The 23,322-nt window shown below is 41.9% G+C and overlaps 1 protein-coding gene, 1 non-coding gene and 2 pseudogenes across 2 annotated transcripts; 2 read left to right on the top strand and 2 right to left on the bottom strand.

The window, feature by feature from the left end:
• The first annotated feature begins 1,157 nt into the window (after positions 1 to 1,157).
• On the top strand, positions 1,158 to 23,070 carry exoc3l4 (exocyst complex component 3-like 4). The gene is made up of 14 exons (XM_026310031.1): positions 1,158 to 1,195; positions 2,642 to 2,721; positions 4,270 to 4,513; positions 6,570 to 6,764; positions 7,445 to 8,063; positions 9,196 to 9,313; positions 10,374 to 10,499; positions 10,892 to 10,992; positions 12,394 to 12,492; positions 14,107 to 14,230; positions 15,087 to 15,209; positions 15,648 to 15,800; positions 16,872 to 16,993; positions 21,881 to 23,070. The coding sequence occupies exons 3-14, from the start codon at positions 4,288 to 4,290 to the stop codon at positions 22,098 to 22,100; spliced, it is 2,226 nt and encodes a 741-aa protein (XP_026165816.1). The 5' UTR covers positions 1,158 to 1,195; positions 2,642 to 2,721; positions 4,270 to 4,287; the 3' UTR covers positions 22,101 to 23,070.
• LOC113132679 (uncharacterized) lies at positions 17,820 to 17,995 on the bottom strand (annotated as a pseudogene).
• LOC113132662 (small nucleolar RNA U3) lies at positions 20,573 to 20,778 on the top strand. Its single transcript, XR_003295922.1, has one exon. It is a non-coding gene; the product is annotated as a small nucleolar RNA U3 (small nucleolar RNA).
• Positions 21,174 to 21,376, bottom strand: LOC113132674 (uncharacterized; annotated as a pseudogene).
• Positions 23,071 to 23,322: the final 252 nt, after the last annotated feature.

Raw genomic sequence — 23,322 nt, 5'->3', positions numbered from 1 at the left:
AGTGATTTCCTGTCTGGTGTCACTATGTGAAGGACAGAAAGAAATCCTCCGAGCTGTGTGGTTCACTCTGAGAACCGGACGGCTGACAAACATGAATGGATCTCATTTCCATATGTGGACGCTGTAATTATCACACAGATGAATGTAATATTTTCTCAAAATAACTAGACTGTGTGATTTCAGCCGTGCCAGCTATCACAGTCAGTGTATTCAAATGAGCACATTTCAGCATCAGGATCCCTTTTTACTCCAGGGCTGCTCATGGGTGCGAGGTGACACTACATATTAATATGGGTGGCATTTGTATGTGCATGAAACTAGGATTCTAACAGTGAGTCCAAGAATTAAAGAAAACCTGTGATCATAAACATATTTTATTCAAACTAACATGTCATATTTTATCTTAGCACACACAAACAGTAGCCCTGAAATAGGCCACAGCCTGACTAATAACAATTAATTAACATAAGAGTTTGCAAACAGCTTCAAATTGATTTATTCTGGCTTTATTATCGGTTTAATAGCCACCACTCTTCATAAGGCCGTGATCCAAGCAGCAAAGAAGAAGACGACGACGACGACGAGAAATGAAGGCGAAGAAGAAGACAGTAACGTTAACGGTAACTTTCATATTAAAATGAAAAAGTTGAAGGTTAATAAAATGTTTTGTCAAGCAAAGTGAGGTCAAATCAAACTGGTTTTTATTGTGACTTATGTCCAATAATTTCATGGTGTGAATCTTGTTAAACAATGTTAGCTGCCGTAGTTAGATAGTTTAGCGGCTAATGTTAGCGCTCTTAGCTTAGCATGTTAGCTTACTTATAGCAGTAGCATAACGTTACATTATAAAGCGCTGCAGTTTTATACATTATTCCTTGTTAACAAGTGAGAGACAAATAAATGTTATGTTTACACTAAAGAGAAATATAACATCATTTCAAATGGCCAACTTACATCAAGTTACATCAGCATCAGAACATGGCTAATGCTGCTAACGTTAGCTAACTAGCTCTAGGGTTACACTAAAAACAATATTCAATTAATTCATTTGCCATGTAAACATTTTTATAATAACCGGTCCTAAAGCAAACATTCCCTGTAATTACCTACTAGCGTTATTTATTTTTTCAGAAAGCACAAACTAGAAGAGAGACCAAATTGGAGTCAGCAGCAAGAGAGAACCAGCAAGAACCAGGTGAGAACACAGACAGGTAGTCAGGACCACATAACAATAATTAATGCCAAGGCAGCATTCATTTGTTTGGTAAAGATCAATGTATTCCTGTCACTTGCCACTAGTTGTATTATTGACCTTAATGTAGGACACTTGAGTTTACCTATAATAAAATGTGCTATATAATTTGTCTTGAAAAGTGGCATTGGAAATATGGTAGCAAGAAATAGGGTTTTAGTCTTAGTGGTTAGCACTGTTGCCTCACAGCAAGAAGGTTTCTGGTTTGAAACCCAGCAGGGGCCTTTCTATGTGGAGTTTGCATGTTCTCTCCGTGCTTGCGTGGGTTTACTCCAGGTACTGGTGACTCTGAATTGGCCATAGGAGAAATAAAAGGACGAGGAATTGCTGGATGGATGAGACCATGTTATGACTTCTATTAAATTCATGCTGACACTGCATATTAGATCAGAAACAGTTTTATTCTTGTATATTTATAATCTGCTCACTGCGTGTCACACACACACACACACACATGTATTTATCTCCTCTTTCTCTCTCTCACACACACACAGCAGTTTATTGTGATGAAATTCATCTGGACTAGAAATGTTCAGTGCTAAGCTCCTCTCTGTGTATCATGCAGTAGATGACAGATCTAAACAGATGCAAACACGTCAGTCTTTCTGTCCACATACTTAAAGCTGAATTTAACTCATGTCTCCTGCAATTAAAACCAAGGTGAGGACTGTGTTTTCACAGAGGAACAAGAATAACTTGGGGGCAGGAGCAAATGTAGAACATATCAGCCTCTAGTGGACATCGATAACATGACAGTCTGGGACAACCTTGGACATAAAAGTAGACCAGCACCACTGGGACATGAACACATTGTCTCGCAGTCTCTCTTCTTTATTGTGATGTTGATTGTCCTACATGTTTGTGACACAGACATGACACAGCTTTTGCTTATTAACGTAACAGTTCATAGCTGTGATGAGTGATAAATGAACTTTAAATTTAGTAAATCATTTAACTTTTCCTTTCACCCCTTATTGTTATACTGATTAAACTGTGACTTTAGGAGCTCAAAACAATAGTTTACAGAGGCTCTTAAATGCAGCATTGTTACACACCATAACACCTCAATCCAGATAATAGATAACAAAATAAAGAAAAAGATCAATCTGCCTGTAAACTGATCCGGGTGTGTAAAAAAAAAATCTCAAATTGCGTCATGAACACAGCTTGTAAATAATTGTTTCAGTTCTCTACCTGCTGACTGAGCTGCAGTCCTTCGCTTTATAACTTTCTAATCATTAACTCATCCCAGCACTGCTCACAGCAGAGGAGGGAAGCTGAGCCTTGCCATGTCCTTGTCTTAAGAAACAAAGATTTTTTTGCACTTATATCTGCCTGCTTTGTCACCACGTGACTTATTGTAATTCCCCTATTTTTTTCCTTTCCCAGCTGGTTTACCTTATAGGCTTGTGAAAGTGAAACTGGAGCGCAGAGTGGAAGGTGATCTACTTTCTACCTGAGCTACGCAGGTGAGTCAACACCTTTTCTCTCTATAAATCTTTAGTGAATAGTTCGTATGGTTGGTCAGATATTTTGTCTTTGTATCCCAATAGGGAGATGCATAGACAGGGGTTTGATTTAGACATGGTGATCATTTTTGCTCAGTGATAGTCTGGTAAAACGACGGTGCTCTGTAGGTTTAGCACTATTATTTAGGTTCATAGTGAGATCATGTGGCATTACTGTAATCTGACAGGTTTCCAAAGGAAACTAAGGGACTCTCTGGAGTCATTAGGTTTCAGTATTTCTCAAAACTTCATTTGATGTCAGTTCTATTGTGTGGTTTATTTGATATCTTCTAATGTTGAGTATATTGGGTAAAGACACCAATAGGCTTCGTTGTTTGCTTTATTTCAAAGAGACATGTTTACTTTCACTTTTACATGTTTTGTTGCATCCAGTAATAATAATACTAGTGTGGCTTTAGTGTAGGTGTATACTGCTGTACAGGATAGGGTCAGGTTATGTTTTTATGGCAACCATGCAAGAAATGGAAGCATTTTTTCTTCCATGTAAGTATTAATATGTCAATATATACCTAGAACACCTATAAGCTTCAACTCTCCTGTTTAAAGAGACGCATGTAAAACAATCTACCCTACTAAACCATCAGTAAAATATTCAAAGTTCAGGTGGCGACCTGTGCATTTGCATCAGCAGACTGTGTTTTTTTTTTGTTGTTTATTTTGAACAAAAAGACTTATTTTATTGATTTTTTTCATTTCCGCCTGTGAAAATGCTTTGGTACTATTTCCCGCCTCTGTTTATAGGGTCAGAAAAATGATCGACTTTTGTTGGATGCTAAATTAATGGATCCCAGTGTAGTTAAATGGAAGTTGTAGCGTAAACTGATGTGTTGGAACATACTGAAAGTAAAGAACTGCTTGTTTACTTTCGCTGAACGGATCGCCCACACACTTACGTTGGACAGACTTGACAAACATGAAACTAATGACTTGATAAAAAAAATCAACTGGATGAAACCTTTATATATGCAGGTGACCTCGAATTTCTTTTTGTTCGCATGTGATGTTTATATGAATGTAGAAATACCACCAGGCACTATATCAAGTACGGCAGGTGTAATAGCCAGAAGCGCTTTTATTTCGAATCTGGTGGAAATTCCAAAGATAACAAATATATACGTGCTCTTGCTACATGTTAGAAAGTCTGTGGTTTGAATATTTCATGCATCACACAGAATATACTTGACATAAATATTTGAAATTATATTTTGGTTATTTGAGACTGACAGGGTGTCAAGAGAGTTTGTAAAAAAATAAAATAGAAACTGTAAAAGTGTGGGGGACATGTTCCTCTATCCCTTGTGGGAACTGTCCCCAAAGATTTATTTTGAGATTCATTTTCATTTCTCACCAAACTGCACTGGCAGGTAGTCATGTTATCTGTAAACACACCTGCTGACTACAATAGCTGCTGTTTCCTTTTTGAGCAGAGGGCAGGCTGACATCTCCTCCTCTGGCTTTAAACTTTTATTTTGTGTTTTTTCTTCACAGCGGGATTTTATATTTGGGATGATTTCAGAAGTAATTGATAAGTCTAATGAAAAAACAGACGAGGACACATTGTCTCTGAAGAGCAACAAGACACCTACCAACAGCTCTGTGAAAAAGAAGATGAAGTCGTTGAAAGACAGCTTCCGAGATGCAATGAAGAAAATCCAGCTCTCACCTGGAACCACGGAGCCTAAAGCAGACGCAAATGGCAACGATGTGGCGTCACCACCAGTACTGTCACCCAGTGAGTACCATCATGATATTTACTGAGACAGAATTTGCAGTCAGGTAATGTTAGCTGTCAGAGGAAGTGGAAACAAGGAAGATTTGTGGTGTGTGTGGCCTAAAAGACAAATTTATCTTTTTAGCATGAATGGTGAAGTGAGAAGTATTCACCCTCTGACTGGAAGTATGAGCTACAGCAAGACAAAATGTCTTGTCAGATCTCTGTAATTTTCCATGTTGAATTTCCTGATTTCTTTAAACTCACCTTGCCTCAACCTGCCTCCTTTTATTATCTTTAAATCGGTGATCGTCTTGATTGTCGATAGAGCCCTCTGATACAGTACAGCAGAAAACACGTGTGAACTTGTTCTACTCAGCTGTAGTGATGCTGAATGTGTAGGCACAAAGAGCAAATGTGTGGGAATATAGTTCAGAAAGAGCAAGAAAGCAAGTTTTTCTGTTTGAGAAAGAAGACACTTTAGTAAAAAACAAAACCTGACTTCTGCTTCTCCATCTCTGTGCTGCCTATAGAGAGAGAGACTCACACAAACGAGATATTCACAATGCAAACTTTTCTAAAAGAAGTTGAAAAATGCACAAAAGAAGGAAACATTATCAACAATTCTTTTTTAAACTGTCTTTGGGGGAGTATTTTATTTTTAGAGCAGTGGTGTGAGGCAGTACATGACAAGCACACGTTGCACAGTTTTTATCTGCAAACTCTTAACATTTTTAAATTTCTACAGAATTCAGGACGGTCACAGGAGTGCGTTTTAGTCACAGGTCATTTCATTTACTGTAAATCTGCCGTTTGCTTTAAATCACTGTCTCTCTCAGCAGAAATGAAGACAGGTTGCTCTCTGTTTCAAAACACTGCTGGTGACCTTTGCATTCTGCAGCTGAACCAGACTAGTGTGTGTTTCATCATAACTTAATCTTTGCATTCCTCGGTAGGTTTAGTGCTAGGTCAGAGTAAGGACAAACCACTGCTAGGTCATGCACACGACCACAGACATACACCTTAAGAAACTGAGTCCACGTCAGTTTCCAGCACTAACACTGATTGAGAAATCAATATTAGTTGATTCCCACTGACGTGGCAAAGATGTGATTGTGAAACAAGGAACTATAGAGGCAGTTAACAAAGAGACAAAAGTGTTATTCTGCTGCTATCAGCTGCCTCTCTCTGCCTGAACAGTCCAGTCACTCCTCCTCTTTAAAACTGACAAACTGAAAAAATTTTTTCTTCCTTCACCACATTTACTACATGGACAAAATAACTAGTCTCCTCCTCTTCACCAGCTCAGGTAGTTTCCACTGCTGTAACGCCTGTTTTTCTTGTACTATTACGGTCACATTAGCCTAACATTCAATTAAACTGGTTTGAATTCAACTGTGAAAACAGATGTAAGGTCATGGCAGGACTTTAGGTAGTGAATACATGTTAATGTTGAGAGATTTATATTCATAAATGTCAGTTGTTTTCAGCACCAGTTAATCAGGTGGCCATTTTCATGTTGTTGACAGCAAAGTTTAGCTTTACCACGTAGCATTAAAAACTCACAATCCTGAAGCATCTACAGTCAATTAGAGTAAAAGTAGCACAGTTACCAGGTAAAAAAATGACTTAAGCCAATTCTAATCATTGGCCAGAATATAAATGGATGTTTTCCACAGCAGATGTTTTGACAGGTCAAAGTAAAATGAATAATATTGATAACGTTCAAATATTAACATTAATTATGACTTGGTTGGTTTGGCTTTGGCTTTAACTCTGATTTTGCTGTGTTGGCTATGAAATGGCTAATCTTTGTATATTGGATTTTGTCTTTGAGTTCCCGACATAAAGTACTGTGCCCTGTTGGCCTGGACACATTCCCCGAAAACAGCATTCTAAGAAGTATTATAGTTCTTAGTTCCTGCAGTAAGGACACACAAAAAAAGGGGAACTTCCTCCAATGATAGAACTACAAAAAGGTTCCTGCATATAAAGTAATGTGCCCTTTTGGCTTGGACACATTATTTCTGCTGTAATATGAACTTTCCATCCTCGGCTCCCACTATGCCCGGTTCAGGTGACTCCACAAAACGAGGAGTGTCCTCTCGTCGAAGCCTGCCATTCAGCACTAAGTCCAGACACCCTCCACTCGAATCTGTCTCATCAGAGGAGAAGAATGAGGAGAAACTGGAGGAGACATGGGAGGAGGTGGTGCACGAGGAGGTCGAGGAGACATACACACTGCCAGAATTACCCCACACACCGCTGTCAGGTACAGTCTTTGCCCTGTGTTTTTATATTGTATTTATCTGCTGATTGATGAATGGATTACTGAACTGGCCTACCAGTCACACACTGGAGGCCCCCAGACACCCCGGGCCCCTGGGCTCATTTTGCTTGTGACTGTAAATCTGTTGTAAAGTCAATCAAATGACCACAAATAGACACAAAATGACCATTAAAAGAAACTTTAATCCTTTCCTGATTTCCCTCTAAGAAGCAGCGTTAAATAATTTGATTTGTTCTTTGATTTGTTCTTCAGTTTGAATCACGCATGTGTGTGTTTGCAGACATTTGTAGCTGCCTACAAAAATGTTCTCAGACACCTGTCTGTACATTCAGCTGTTATGTCTTTATCCTCCACTGTTTTGGCAACAGAAGCAGCTAATGATTGGGATCTTATTCCTGGTATAAATACAGTTTGTCTCCTTTCACTGACAAATCAGGTCTCAAAATTAGTTTTTGATCAAGTGTTAGTCAGCAATTAGAAGAGTTCTTCCTCTTTTGAATACTAAGTTAATGTGGAGTTAATGTAAAATGTATTGATATATTTATCCTGTGTAACTTTTGGAGACTTCAACTATATATTATAAAGTTGTATACTGCTGGTACACTTAGAGATATCTTGGTACACTTATTAAATCATTCCCCATTTTCTCTGCTTGTTCTCAGTGATGCAGATCAACAACCTGATAGAGAAGGATTTGCTGGAAGACGCTCACCTGAACCTGCTGGCCCTGCGGCAGGAGTTCCAGCAGGAGCAGGAGCGCTGTGGCGACAACTCACCCATGGAGCTGACCAAGAAGGAAAAAGACCTCAGCCTCCTCTACGGAAACTTGAGGAACAAGCTCAAGGCTCTAGTGCGCGACTCCAACTCCCTTCCCTCCAGAAACAAGGAACTGCTGCTCACTGTGGCCCGCATCATCCAGGAGGAGGAGAAAAGAGCTGAGGAACCTGGGGCCCTAGGGGGAAGCTGGATGGAGTCCTGGAAGGAGGCGGTGGGTGAGGCGGTGCAGGGGAAGGTGGAGAGTGTTCCCCTGGAGCAGAGGCAGCAGAACTCATCCTGGCTGGCGGTTCACCTGGGTCTGCTGGGTAAGGCCATCCTGGAGGACTTGCAGAATGTGAAGAGAGTGCTGCGCTCGTCCTACCCACCTAGCTTCAACATCTTCAGCACTTACGTGAAGAGTTATCACAGAGTTGTGGGACAACACCTGAAGAGTCTGAAGGAGGAGGTGACGGAGCTGAAGGATCTGTACCATCTGCTGGACTGGATCATCAATAAATACAACAGGTCAGTGGATTAAATGGATTTTCTGTCCCACTGATAGAAGGATCTAACTAACACCCATCCAGGATGATGTTTGTCTCTCTTAGGCAGTGTCAGCATAGATTAGATTATGTAGATGACAGTTTTATCAAAATTAAATAATATCAACATGAAACCAATCATTACATTCTTAAAATTTAGTACATATATTATATCTGCTTTTAAATCAGGCAATAAGGAACGACTGCACTGTTGTGTCCTAACTAACACACAGGGTGTCTCACTGTGTTCTGGTTATTGCTACTCCTACTACTCTCCTCTTTTCAGTTTGTAGAGTCCAACACCCTAGGAGACTTACTAGGGATTATGTTACCAGAAAGTAGGAAGGAGCAATGGTTATAAGCTCAAACCTGCAGGAAAGATCACACACACACGTGGAATGTCCACATAACAGTGTGTTCACAGATGGTCTCGACAGAGATGTTTATTCTATACATCCACAGCACCAGAACAAGCTCTGAACAGGCAGCTAAGAACAGGCAGCAGTGCAACAGCAACATATAGTTGTTGAACAAGGTCAGAAACCAAAAAAACTGTGCTCAAAACAACATTTGGGGGGCCCAAAAATAAACAGATGATCTGATAAAAAAAGAATCATAACACTCCCCTGAGGCCAAGTGGAAAAACATAATCAGGCCACGTCCACATCTCTCACAGTTTAAGCAAAAAAGCAGCCTAAAAAATTCTTATCATAGAATATGTCACTGATTTTCCTCTTCATAAATATCCTGCTAAAATGAACTTAGTCATTATTGTAGGCACTAAATTCTGGGTGTTATTAATTAGATTTTTTTCTAACTTTAAGTTAATTTAAATAAATGATGCATCTATTTTTACCAGGCTATGTGATGATAGTGTTGTGCTTTATCCGCTATAACCAGAAATAGGCATCTTTCATATATATTTTCTTTTTTTCTGTTGAAAATCATTAAGTAAAGTTCTTGTTTGTTTGTTTGTTGTCTTCAACAACATCCCAGATATCTGCTAAAGTCTGAAGTCTGAATTCTCCCCCTGGCATGATGTGACATGTCCCTCCCAGTCCTTAGCGCCCACAGTGCCATGAATACTTGTAAAATTATCATATTTCACCCAACAGTGAGAAAATCATGGGAAGCCCCTCTCTGGAGCCACTCATGAAGAATGAAAACACTGCCCTGCAGCTGGACGAAGACTTCCTGAAGCAGCTGAAAGAGAAATACTGCTGTAGAGTGAGCGTGAGTCACACCAAGATGGTCTATATAGATTAGATGGTGCCCATTTCATCTTGTTGTTGAGACGATAGTTATCTCCAGTGGAGGATCAGATATGACAGACCAGAGGCATGTGACTGGGTTTTAGATACAATCTTAAGTTAAGATAGAGAGCACACATACAATTTGTTCAATGTGAAATCAACTACATACATCTTGTGTTTTCCAGTAACGCTCTGCTTCACATTGATGCCACAAAAGATATTTCCCAGTCTGTGCAGGTTCAGTGCTAAACAGCTTTATCCAAATACCTGTTATCTACTGCTTATCCTGGCACAACCAAGGTCATAGTGGGCTGGAGCCAATCCCAGAATGCAATGGTTGAGAGGCAGGTCCACCTTGGACAGATCAGCAGCCTATCACAGTGCTGACACATAGAGAAACACTCACATTCATACCATCCATCCATCATCTATACCCCCTTATTCCTAACCAGGGTCCCAGGGATCTGCTGGAGCCTATCCCAGCTCTCTTTGGGTGAAAGGCAGGGGTCCACCCTGGACAGGTCCCCAGTCCATCACAGGGCCACATAGAGACAAACAACCTCACACACTCACACTCACTCCTATGGGCAATTTAGAGTCACCAATCAACCTGACATACATGTTTTTGGACTGTGGGAGGAAACCAGAGTACCTGGAGAAAACCCACACAAGCACAGGGAGAACATGCAGACTCCACACAGAAAGGCCCCTGATGGGTTTCAAACCCAGAACCTTTTTTCTGGGAGGTGAAAGTGTTAAGCGCCACCTACAGCTTCATACTAAACATTAAACCTGCATTAAGTAATAATTTGGCCACTCGGGGGCAGAAGAAACATGTATTTACCTTTTAAGCTGATATATTGGACTTTTTCTATATCTCAGTAACATCTTTAGGTACTGAACAGTATCACCACACTCATCAGCTCTGGTGCTTGGTGCTGAGCAGGTAGTGGACAGTGAAGAGTGAAGTGAGTTGTTATTTTACAACCTTTAACAAACGTTCACTTGACATGTGCTTCTCTCTGTGTTTGCTTCTGCAGGAGGACCTGAGGTATTCGCTGGACAAAGTCACTGAGCTTGAATATGACAGTGTTTGGAAGAACAGCGAGACTCCAACAAAGGAGGAGGACTTCCTCGACTCCCCACTTCACATGGACATTTGGACGGTACAACATTTCATAATAAAATAGGATGAGCACATGAAGCACAGAAAGAAATGTACTTGTTCAGCTTAGTTTTAATTGCTCAAAATATTTGAACATATACAATGATAAATTCTGACCAACATTTATTTATATATTTAAACATTTAATAATTTAATAATTAAATGATTATTATATATCGTTTAAATTAAACATTTAACATTTTCTAATTTAATTGCTAATACTGGTGCTGTCATTTATTCACTTATTGTTTATTTCTGTGATTGTTACTGTTTGTGTTAAATCATTTTACAGGTAAAGTCTAAATGACACAGATTCAGCACACGTCCATGTGGAGGCAGCAGAGAGCTGCAGGTTTAGTCCAGTGTTTCACTCTCACTGTGTTTTGTCTGCAGAATGTGAAGGGAATAGTGAGGAACTCTCAGAAAATCGACGCTCAGCTGGAAAAGAGAGTGATCTCTTCCTGCCTCGAGGAACTGAAACAGTTTCCCAAGAGGTTTGTCTTCCCATAAACATATCTGCTGTATGTTTACATCTCCAGCATTTTCCAGTTTTTTATACTTTTCTTTATAGCCTTGAAATGAACTTCAGAGTAAAATGTTTACATGTGTACAAGATTTATTCTTTGAAAATATCTTCTGCAGATGGTTTTTGTGACTGAACCCAGAGAGCATCACAAAGATATAAACATTTATTTTACTGAATGTTTTCCCACTGACACATATTTTCCAGCGTTGTGGCTTCTTGTACACAGTCATTGAAATAATAACAGGCTACACATGTTTATCTCCAACTTCATCTCCAAAATTTTTAGGTTCTTTTCCCTTATTGTTGCAAAATGAAAGCCAAACTTATTCAGTAGTCTCAGTGAAGAAGTAAAAGAGGAAGGGAGAAGCGTTAGGGGGACCCAGCAACACCGAAGAACCAGGCAGCCACAAACAGTATTTCCCCTGTCTGAATTATGAACACTACTCTTTCTTTGCAACCCCACCCCGCAGTTTTATAGTCAGAAATCATCTGAAAGTCTTGTGCTCGCCTTCCCCTGCTTCAGCCTAAGGCTTAAAAATAGAAAGGCCAGATGTGGCTTTTTTCGGGAGAGTTTTTATCTTTGCAGCAGAAAACAACAGGAAAGAGGAAACATAAACACATTCCCGATTTAACAAAAAAAACAAACACTATCTGTAAAACAACACAAATCACCAGGTAATAATAAAACTGACAAAACAGTATTGGGCACTAGAATAAACATTTCCTGACAGTCAGTCAGACAGATTTATGGATGTATAATCATATCACAGATGTCACCACTCACTGAAATACTAATTACTAAATATTTGCTCATGCACAACACAAGGCCAAAAGTATGTGGACAGATAACAGTACACAGATGAATAAAACTGCTTAACATTTTTCATATCTTCTATCTTATGAACCCACTTCAAAACAGTGGAGCCCAAAAATGAATCTTACTCTTCTTAATTCACCCCATTAAGGGTGTTTTTGGGTGAACATTTCTGAATCAGACAGGAAGTAATATTGAAGAGTGTTTTTGTTCTACTCACTGCAGAGCCCTTAATCTTTTCAAAATCATTTCCTTATTGGACTGAGTTTGTGCATGAGATCACGTTGAAACAGAAATGCTATTGTCTAAAGTAACATACTAGACTGCAGCAATATATTGTTAGAACTAATGGGACCAGGCCATGAAAAACAAACCCAACAACGTGATATATACTTTTGGCCATGTTTGGTGCTATATCTTGATCAAATGCAGCCGCTTTCCTTTTTCATTTTCATTGTATTCTTTTTCATCACTTTATATTTTATGGCATCAGTTCTATCAATAGAGCAGCTATTTAGTCCCTCCTCTAACCGAAGCCTCTTCTTGCTTCTGCAGATTTGAGATGGAGTTCAGGAATCACTGCAGTGCTCTCAGGCCTCAGCCTCTTTGGACGCTGTATAACATCACCTACATCAACAGCTTCACTGCTTTACAGTAAGTCACGTGACTTCCTGAAATTACCCATTAGACTCTGCGACACACTAACTGCCTCTGCTGAAACCACAAACCTGGCAACCTGCCACCTGCCTCCAAAATAAATATTTATGTCAGGGAGCGCACATGTGTGGCCTTTAACTGTTTGACAGGATTTAATGATGATCCCAATCAAGAAATCGGATTTAAAATAGAATACTAGTTTTTGCCCCCCCCCAGAATGGATTTTCTGTGTGTTTCCAGAACAGTGATTTTGTTATGCCGAGGAAGATGGGGAGATGGTTGAAATTTCCAGAAACAGCTCATAATGGGACCTGGAGTTTTCAGGTTCATAATTAACTTTCATGCTCTACATCTAACATGCTTGTGCTTTTATTTTAAAAGCTGCCAACAACAGTGTTTTATTGATCCTCCCTGTTGAAACTCAAATACTCCAGCTATCTCTTTAGCTTAATGACATCTAGTCTTGTTTCTAGGTCAGAATCTGATGCAGAAAACAAACAGCACTGATCGTTTGTCTGCTGGGCTTTTAGCCTTTGCTGGGAGAGTCCCAGCGTTCGTGCCAACATCCACAAGTGAAGAGGGCCAAATTACTTTCACTCACCAGCCTGGTCTTGTTAGAGAGTTTGTATTTAATGGAGGGAAAGCACAGCTTGGGCGAGCAAGCGCCTCACGTGATTTCTGAGAAATCGGGGCTATAAGTGAGAAGTGTGGGGGTGCAAGTGAAAGTGAAAGTGAGCACACATGCCTGCTGAACCTCTGGAAACACTCCAGGCACAAAAGAACCTGTGGTATGTGGCACGATTCAGGCTGGAACAGTCATCATTAATGGCTGCAGAACAAACCTCTCCGTTCTATATTTGATGCTCTGTGACTTTAGAACCTCTCCAATAGAAACACAGGGTTGTGCTGGGTCATATTGTTAACTTAGCTTTAAAATCTGAAGTTTACAGAAACATCATACTTTCTATTCAAAAACATGAATATAAGTGTTTTGAATAGTCAGTATAAGCATAATTTTATTAACAGGTGCATAAAATGTACAAAGTATATGTAGGCTGGAAAAAGACAAATGTCTTACTGATGACAAATATATGGAAATGATTAGAGATTAGAAAGTTAAAACAAGTAGGTTTCTCTTATGAAACATTTCACTGCATTTATTATGTTTTAGTTTGAGCTTCAGGAAAAGTCACAGCCCATTCGCTTCCTGTGTGAAGCTCTTTTGAAGCCTAAATAATCAGGCCTTTCTTCTTCCAGTGTTAATGCACAAAGCCTCAGCTCATCTGTAGTCGTCTCAATGCGTACATCAGTTTGTGTGTCTGACAGAGTTGTCTCAAAAGAGTGTGTGTGAAAGAATTCACCCGGAGGTCTTGATTTATCTGAGGAAACTGGGATACTGTGGAGTGTCTCGGAAAAACAGTTCCCAGACTGAAATATGTCTCAACACTAGTGGATGGAAATCATTGCTTCAATATCAGATTTAAAAAACTTAGCCACTGCTTTGAATGTGTAATGTTACTGGTGACTCCAGCTGTCAGGAAAATGCAGTGGAAATAAATTATAAATAACATAAAAGGGAAATTCCTGAGCAAAGTGTTTTTGTCCCTGCAGGCAGCACATGGATGAGTACCAGGATGTCTGTCCCAATGAGGTGGAAGGTTTCAGGAAAGAGGTGAAGTGGCTGATTGTCAGGCTTGTGCAGGATCCGGAGGACCAGTTCAAAGAAGATGTTGCGGTACAGTACGCCGATGACTAGATGCTTATCCAATGCAAGATGTAGGGCACTGCAGTAAATTCCTAATCAGAGGCGAGTTGTGCAAACTATAAGACTGAAACTGGGAACAGTATCCTATTTGAGTGTGTCCTGATCTGCTGACACTGATGGTAAATGTTTGATTGAGCTTTGGATGTAAAACTGTGTGTTTAAGGTTAAGATTAGGGAAACACAGTGGTCACGTTTCAGAAAACAGGATGCAAACAGCTGTTTCAGTCAAGTTTTACATCCACTTGTTGCTTTAGCCACATCAAACTGCTTCCACCTGTAATTCTGAGCATCACATGACCACATGACCATGTTAGCCACATGACCAGAACAGGTCAGCTGCAAAGAACATATAAATATCAGCTAATTTAAATGATTTTATTCCTTTTGTTTTTTTGTGATCGATCAATGAATCGATTGGTCTTCAGAACAATGAGAAATTGTCACTTTATCTATAGCCACTAGAGGGCGCAGTCATTCGAACGCTAAGATTTTGAGGTTTTTGCTGTCGCAACTGGTGCTGCCATTTTTAATGGGAGGAAAATACCAAAGCAATCAATGTGGAATGGTTGGTTTACACAGTTCAGCTTGTGAGAGAAAGCAAAAATATATTCATAATTATATTGTATAATTATATATTTTCACCTTTAAGCTACTTGATGGAGAATTAAAATCCAGTCTGTCACTTCAGGCTTAGTCTAAATAAACAACTCTCAGGATTTCTCCCAGATCTATGCAGAGCAGATTAGAAAACACATTGTGTGGTACATTTTTTAGAAAATATGTTTGGCGTTTCTCACTTTGGACCATCTGTCTCGCTGCTTTCCAGCCGTACCTGCAGAGGATGATGACGAGAAAGTGGCTCATAAACGATGGCGACTTTGATCAGCTTTACAGTCGGACAAAGCTGCTTTCCGAGCACTACGCCATGATGAGGCCTCCACATGTGCAGGTGAGGGGGAGACGAGCAAAACCATGTTGTTCCGATTCCAACACTTTCCCGACACCACTGGATCATTTCACAAGAAAACCTCCCGTGTCTCCTGCTGACTGGTGACCTGCCAAAGTGTTGAAAAGGAGACTGCTAAACATTTGACCTGCTCTAATTAGACAAATCCCGAATTATTTTTAGCGAAGGGCTTTCATAATGCTCCGTAATCACTTTAGGGATCTGCAGAGGAAATCTCTATTTATTTACTTTAGTCTCGTCTATATTTCAGGGAATTGTTGTCATTGTTTGAGAGCGGATGGTGAGGTGAGAAAAAGCTGTGGGACGAGTGAATAGGTGGAAATGGTGGTGTCAGCTCAGATGACTCCTGTTGTTCTGCCACTTCACTTTCTTTGTGTGTGTGTGTGTGTGTGTGTGTGTGTGTGTGTTTCCCACTGACAGGAGTCTGCGAACCGACTGCACTACTATGTGGTAAAGGAATACATCGGCCAGCTGATGACCAACAGCTACTCCTGCAGGAACCGGAAACACGAGAAGGCAGCGGCCAAGATCCATCAGCAGTGGGGTAAACTGGGGGAACTGTTTGAGAACATGGTAATTAGCTCTTCATCGCACATCTTGTTTGTTTAGCCTGCACATGAAATATCATGAATATTGTGACACATTCTTCATTCACTGTCCAGTTAGGATGTTTATGAGTTGTTTCCCCATAGAGACATTTCCCCTTTAAATATTTCATATAAGTAATTGTTTCCACACCAAAGAGCTCAAAGTATCATATTTTTCACATAGAAGAGAAGAAAAGTCGGAGGAAAAGTCCAAAAATACACATATTTTCTTCCCTCATCTCCCGTAAATCATTTCACAACTCCTCAGATTTACCTAATGACCCTTTGGATGGAAGAGAGTCCCAGTGTGGGGACAAGTGAACTACTAAAACCAGCTCAAACAGTAGAACAGTGATAGCATCAGTATTTATAATCTAATAATGTCCTGTATCAGTCACATACAGTAGGAATAAAAACTTTTATTTTGCTTATAAAATGTCTGTATTCTGATTTTTATTACAGGACCTTTAGTGGGTTTTTTTGTTTGTTTGTTTTTTTATTTTGTTGATCTGCAACCACTCCTCCCTCCCCTGTTTAAAGGTATTTAGGTCATGTGGTGTCACGTCACAAGATAAGGTTCAATATTCATTCATCAGTCACCAAGATATTGTGGCTTTTACCTGCTGGTTTGGGTCAATGCTGAATCACACATTTCTTATAATGCAACTCAAGAAACATGTAGTCTCCCTAACCACGTCAGTAACTCATAACGGAACATAACTCTTTATGCTAAAAATTGGTCGGATTCTTTCTTGAAGTTGTATTTTAAGGACGTTTTTTGGTACATTTTAGTTCAGTAGCGTGTCAGAGAGTGTCACTGACAAATGGTTTTCATTATTTACACCGTTGTTCTTCTCTCCAAGGTAAAACTTTCTAATAATCTAAATGAATATATGCATCTCACATCAGCCAAATGCTTGTGTCTTGTAAATACAGCCACATACAACACCTACTCTGCAATAACATCAGATCAATAACATTGTCTCTGTGAAAAACCAAAGCTCATATCTGTCGAGAGAATTCATAATGTATTCAAACTCATTTTTTTCTCTCGTAGAAGTCGACTCACGAGTGGCTCTACCCAGTAGGAGACGAGCTCAGCGACATCATTGGACAGAAAAACAAGAGAGACATAAAGGACCATCTTGAACCTTTAGTGGAGCATTACCCAGATTTTAGGTACTAAGCTTTTCCTTCATTCTGTGGGAGTAAAACTAATTAAATCCAAGACATATCTATCTTCAACCAGATGTGAGTCACTGGGAAAGTAATTAGGCAGGAAAAGGTGGATGTAAACATAAGAGGCCTTGGGATGTTGGTTTTGATCCAGCAGTTATTGTGCCATGTGCCTCAGGGTCACCAAGGTCACAGAGAGGGGATTTCACAGACTGCAGCAGCTTTGTTGAAGGGAAACATACATGGGGGTTACTACAGTGCTGCAATGTGATTTGGTTGAGCTACATGCAAAAAAAAACCACAAGCAAAATCCAAAGTGAAGACATTTAACCAACATCCTGATTTTAATTTCTATTTTAAAAACTTTTAAAGCTTCCCCTTCGTGCCTGTGGAAGGAGAACAAGTTGAACTCAACACAAAATACCATGGCCAGGAGAATTAGGAAATGGACAGTCTTAGTAAATGACTGACCAAAGAAACACAGAGCACTGATCAAACAGAATTAGGTTTTGACACAGAGCTCAAACATGTTCAAGCAAAATAAGCTCAAGGTCTCTGAAATCAAACAGATCAAACTGCAGCCGTGCAGGAAAGTTGGTTAGTTAAAGAAGCAACTTAACAATATGATGCAGTGGTAAAACATAAACATAAACTGATGTCCATGAGTTTCACTCCCATGATTTCAACAGTAAGACTTCACCACTTACATTATCGTTTAGACTGAAACTCATGAGGCACGTTAATCATATAATAAACAGTTAAAACCAGCGAAACCTCTAATTCTGGTTTTTGAAAAAACTCATCACCTAGTTCAACAATAAAAAAAAGCTCCACTCAGAACATGTTTCCTCCTCCAGTCTTCAACAGTGGAGAAGAACCAAAGTCTTTCCACCAGTTTCCTGCTCTGAAGGAAACATCTTCACTCTTCATCGTGGGCAGCGAGACCAAACTCTTTACAAACACATTTCTCAAGTCAGAGCTTTGAAAAAGTTTATTTCACAACTTACACATCCACAATACAGTCGGTACATAAACCACTCTCCTCAGTGCCCTCCCAACCTTCCCTCAACCATCTCCCCCTCACCCCTCTGCTCCCCGCAGTAATGCCATACCCCCCTTCCACCTCTCCCTCGCCCCCGTGATATCCCCACCTCACCTTGACCACACTGATGCAGTACCACAGCACCCACCCTGTACGTTTCTCCTCCCTTTCCAACCCCTCACCTTTCTCCACCATGCCCCACGTCACCCTTATCCCTGGCGTCACCTTACGCACCAGCTTGTCCACCCCTGCCCACACCGCACCCGCAAAGTTGCACCCCCAGAACTTCCTCCACCAGTTTCTCGTCATCTTCCTCCACCAGTTCCTTGAAACCACCTCCCCCTCCCCCCTTGCCCTTGTCCCAATTAAAATCCCCCCCGAATATTATGTCCCTATCTGTCGCGAAATGTGGCAGCAATGCGCTGATTAGTTTCCCCCTTTCACCCCTGTTCTGCGGCCCGTGTACCGCAATTACCCATAACTTAAGTCCCCAAACGTCTACGTCCACCCCTATCGCTCTCCCCTGTTCAATCTGGCACACCCTCTTAATCTCCACCCCTTTATCCCCAAACAGTATTCCCACCCCCGTTGCCTGCACCGATCCTACACCCCAAACAGAAGCCCCTTTCGTCCATTCCCTCGTGAACCTGTCCACATCTCTATCATCCTTTAAGTGCACTTCCTGTAGGAAATATATGAGGCACCCGCAATCGCCCAAAAACTCAAATACCCCCTCCCTCTTCCTCTTACCCCTCAACCCCCTTACATTGAATGTGCCCACCCAGTGCTCCCCCATTCTCCTTGTGATACCAACCCCCTACAGCCCTCCCCGCCCCTCCTCCTCCACCATCTGCTCTGCCCATTCCAAGCCCCCACCCCCTCCCCCTCCCCCCAAGCCCGTCCCCTGCCCCCCCGAGAGCACCAAGTCCTCTCCCAAACCCAACTGCACCGCCAAATCCAAACTCTCACTGAAGCTCCCTTCCCCACTCCACACTCCCTCCCCCCTCCTCTTCCCTTACCACATCCCCGTCCCCTCCCCCTTGCTCTCCCCAAGTGCCCCCCCCCCCTTTTTCCCCTCCTTCCCCCTTTTGCGCCCCTTCTCGCATGTCAGTCCTCCTCCGTTTTTTCTTTTTCTTCTTCCCTTCCCCTCTTTCTCCCCTGGAGCTCCCGCTATCCACCTCGGATTCCACCCGGGGCTCTGACCCTCCTCCACCTGAATTCGTTCCCCTCTGCCCCCCCCCCGCAGTTTTCCCCGCGTCCCCTTTTTGTCCCGCTGCCGTCCCCGTCTTCTTCTCCTCCTCGTCCGCCGCTGCTCCACTTTTCCACCTCTTCTCCTCCCGTCGCCCCCCCATATCTATCTTCTGTATCCCCGCCACCACTTCTGCAAACATCGGCCTCCGACTCCCGCACTCCCTGTAGAGATGACCCGGCTCCCCGCAGCCATGGCAGGTTCTGCGCACGTGGCAATCTCTCATCTCGTGCCCGTCCTCCCCGCACAGAGGGCATCCCGCGAAGACACAAGAGGTCTCCAGATGCCCATGCCTGCGGCACCTCTTGCAAAAGTCCGGCTGTCCCGCGTAGTACAGGTACCCTCTATCGGCGCCCAGACTGAAGATGGCCGGGGGGTGCGCCCATCCGTCCGGACTCCCGTTCTCCCTCCGCAGCAACACCTGGTATTGCCTCCTCCCCGTCCAGTAGGTTCTGGAGTCCGTCATGTGCCTCGCACCTGACACCACTTCTACGTACTCCTCCAGAAAGCTGGCTATTTGCTGATCAGTCACAAACGGGTTAAAAGTCTGCACTGTCACCACCCGGAAGTTGGGCTTATCTAAGTTCAGTATCTTCCAGTCCCTCAACTCCCCCCGTCCTATGCTCCGTTCCACCTCTTCTAAGGCCGCCCCGTAGCTCTCCGCAGTCCTCCAAGTCACTTCATATGCCCTCGCCCTCTGGTTCGTCTGCACCCATAGGACGTTCTCCGCTATCACCTTGAGTCTCTCCTCCAGGATCACCCTGGAAAACAAATCCCTCGGCAGCAAACCCTCCTCGTCTCTTCTCCACACGAATTGCAGGGTCCATCTAATCCCTGCTCTAGGAATACTTCCTTGGTCCTCCATCACTCTGCTCTCGTGTCGCTCAGTCTCTGTCCTCTCCTGCAGAACGCCTTCTTCCGCCAGTGTCTCAGTGCTCCTTACACCGCACAGCCCCTGAGACCTTGAAAAACCTCCAACGCACGTGCTCTTCAGCAAGACCAAACTCTGTAGAAACACATTTCTCAAGTCAGAGACTAAAGAAACAATCCCTGAAAGTATAGTCTTGGTTTGATCTGGATGGTTCTCAAGGTTTTATGTGCAGAGACCAGCACTTTTAGTTCTGGTGGACTCCTGAGGTTCAGACACACCTGCTGCTGTCACAGCGTCACCACTGACAGGTTCTTATGCTGTTATTCATTAGAGGTTTGTCTTTGTGGCCCACAAGGGCTGACCATGAGTAAAAGAGCTTGTCCCTAGATACAAAACCCAGATGCAAACTGGTCTAAAACCAGGACTATACTTTAGGGATTGTTTCTTCCGTCTCTGACTTGAGAAATGTGTTTCTAAAGAGTTTGGTCTCGCTGCCCACGATGAAGAGTGAAGATGTTTCCTTCAGAGCAGGAAACTGGTGGAAAAACTTTGGTTCTTCTCCACTGTTGAAGACTGGTCAGTGTTTCTGACTGAGACACTGGAGAAGGAAACATGTTCTGAGTGGAGCTTTTTTTTACTAAAGAATAAAAAGAACAGGTCTTTAAGTGTTTAACTTTGTAGTTCCATGTTTTTACTTTCACTGACCTGTGACCAGAGACTTGAAACCTGATGTGAACTTTCAAAGTTTCCAGAGTTGTCCAACAATGAACCAGACAGAGGTTTAGAAAACTGGCTCTTACACTCATGGATGTTTTGTTCAAACCAGGTTTTCTGGTTGATGTTTGCTGTTTCTGTATCAACACACTGACTCCAGAGCAGCTGCTCACTGGTTTTCACCGGAAGAGTCAGTTTGTAGCTGGTGACACCAGCAGGTGAACTTACCTGAAAGAACTTCTGCTTTAAAAAGAAACTCAACAGATGATAAACACTCAAACTGTTTCTTTTAACCAAACAAAAAAGCTCCACTCAGAACATGTTTTCTTCTCCAGTGTCTCAGTCAGAAACACTGACCAGTCTTCAACAGTGGAGAAGAACCAAAGTCTTTCCACCAGTTTCCTGCTCTGAAGGAAACATCTTCACTCTTCATCGTGGGCAGCGAGACCAAACACTTTAGAAACACATTTCTCAAGTCAGAGCTTTGAAAAAGTTTATTACAAAAAACTTACACATCCTCAATACAGTCTGTACAGAAACCCACACCTCTCAGTACCATTCCAACCTCCCCTCAGACATGTCCTCCTCGCCCCTCTGCTTTCTCAAGTCAGAGCTTTGAAAAAGTTTATTACAAAAAACTTACACATCCTCAATACAGTCTGTACAGAAACCCACACCTCTCAGTACCATTCCAATCTCCCCTCAGACATGTCCTCCTCGCCCCTCTGCTTTCTCAAGTCAGAGACTAAAGAAATGATCCCTGGAAGTATAGTTTGGGTTTGATCTGGATGGTTCTCAGGGTTTTATGTGTGGAGACCAGCACTTTTAGTCCTGGTGGACTCCTGAGGTTCAGACAGACGCACCTTCTCTAATCAGTCACAAATTAACTTTTTATTTCTTGAACTCATTGCTGCCATGACATTGAGGAAATGCTCTTTAGGTTCCCAGTAATCAGCAGAAGTGCATGTTCAGGTGAACTAGTTTGGAGTAATGATGTGGATTTTCCTCTTGTAGCAGGAAGCACCTGGTTGCCGTCCTGACCTTCAGAGGCCTGCTGAGAGGTCGCGAGTACCGGCTGATCCTCCAGAGACTCGCTGAGCTGAAGAAGAACCTGGGCAGCGTCGGCGGCGACAAGAGCCGAATTTTATTTGACAATATGCAAGTCGCCGTCCGCACAGACTGTCTGTCCATCCTGCCTTTTTCCTGCCTCGACGTCCTGCTGCCACACAACTAGAGAAAACGCTGACTGGGCAAAGAATAAGAGCTCAAGTTCTGGATTTACTGCACTAAAGGTCAGCAGGTTCAGTTCTGCTCAGGTGCTGTGACAGAAAGTAGGGCCCTTGTTGTCCAACACCACATTTAAACCGTAGCCTTCTAAGAAACTCAGCAGGAGCACTTGATTGGTCAACATGTTGAACTTCTCAAAGCAGAAATGAGTTCAGCATCTTTTCTGACGCTCAAATGTACGAACGCCTCATGATTTAATTTACTAAACCTAATTAAATGTGAGCCCCGTTTTGTGTTCTGTATTGTGTGATGGTTTATAGTGTTTCCAGATTCGTGAGGAATTAAAGATTTGCTTTCAGGCACAGAAAAGTCAGCGTGTGGTGGGAGGGGAGTTTTGTGCAACCACCAGTCGGTAAATGTGAAGTTCTCAGCCGATGCATCACCCAAACACCAAGTTTTAGTGCCAGTGTATTTGCTGTGATTTTAGATGGTTCTGTTAAATGTGTCCACGTTAGTGTCCTCAGTCTGAGATAAAGCCAAACAAAGTGAAAGTGCCTCCATCCAGACTCTGTCATGTGTCCTGGATGAAGGAACTGATCCTGACAAATGGTACTTGCGTGAACATGTGTGGGGATTTTCTGAAGCTTAAGTTAAAGTGCTGTCAGTGTAAATATCATGGGGTTTTGTAAAATGTATATTTGTGGTTTTATTGTTAGAGTTCCTCTTTCTAATGTTCTTCTATCATTCACACTGCAGGAAAACATTTTGTACATATTGAACCATGTCTTTGTTTATTGCTTGTGTATTTATGGACTAACTGGGAGAAGTAAAGATTTTAGTATCTCGGGGGTTTTAAATCAGGGGGTTTCTCACCTATGAGCTGTTTTATTATATGAAATCTTTTGAAATCCTACTGTGGACGTGATAGTTTCAACCCTATTTAATCATTTTCAAATAAAACATCTGACAAATATCAAGATCGTGTCTCTTGGACTCCATGTGCAAACTGATGGATGACATGGTTGGCGTATCTGCTTTCATACAGACGATGCAGCTTCAAATTGTAGATATATACAATAAACATTTAAACAGCTGCTTTGCTTTGTGTTTCTCTTCGATAGAAACCTCCAGGATAGAGACTTAAAAATCACCTGGTATCTTCTTTACAGCAGGTCGGTCAGAATTCACAGCTGCGTATCACAACATGCACAACAAGCACACAGCTGTGC

This window comes from Mastacembelus armatus, chromosome 22 (assembly GCF_900324485.2).
Source record: "Mastacembelus armatus chromosome 22, fMasArm1.2, whole genome shotgun sequence".
NCBI lineage: Eukaryota > Metazoa > Chordata > Actinopteri > Synbranchiformes > Mastacembelidae > Mastacembelus > Mastacembelus armatus.
The sequence above is the reverse complement of the archived record's forward strand: the minus strand, read 5'-3'. Positions and strand labels throughout refer to the sequence as shown.

Excerpts from the sequence above, each read along its gene's own strand:
- exoc3l4 (XM_026310031.1), top strand. The coding sequence starts at position 4,288 with ATGATTTCAGAAGTAATTGATAAGTCTAATGAAAAAACAGACGAGGAC. Across the intron at positions 9,314-10,373 it reads AATACTGCTGTAGAGTGAGC|GAGGACCTGAGGTATTCGCT; the intron begins GTGAGTCACACC and ends TTGCTTCTGCAG. Across the intron at positions 15,801-16,871 it reads GGGAACTGTTTGAGAACATG|AAGTCGACTCACGAGTGGCT; the intron begins GTAATTAGCTCT and ends TTTCTCTCGTAG.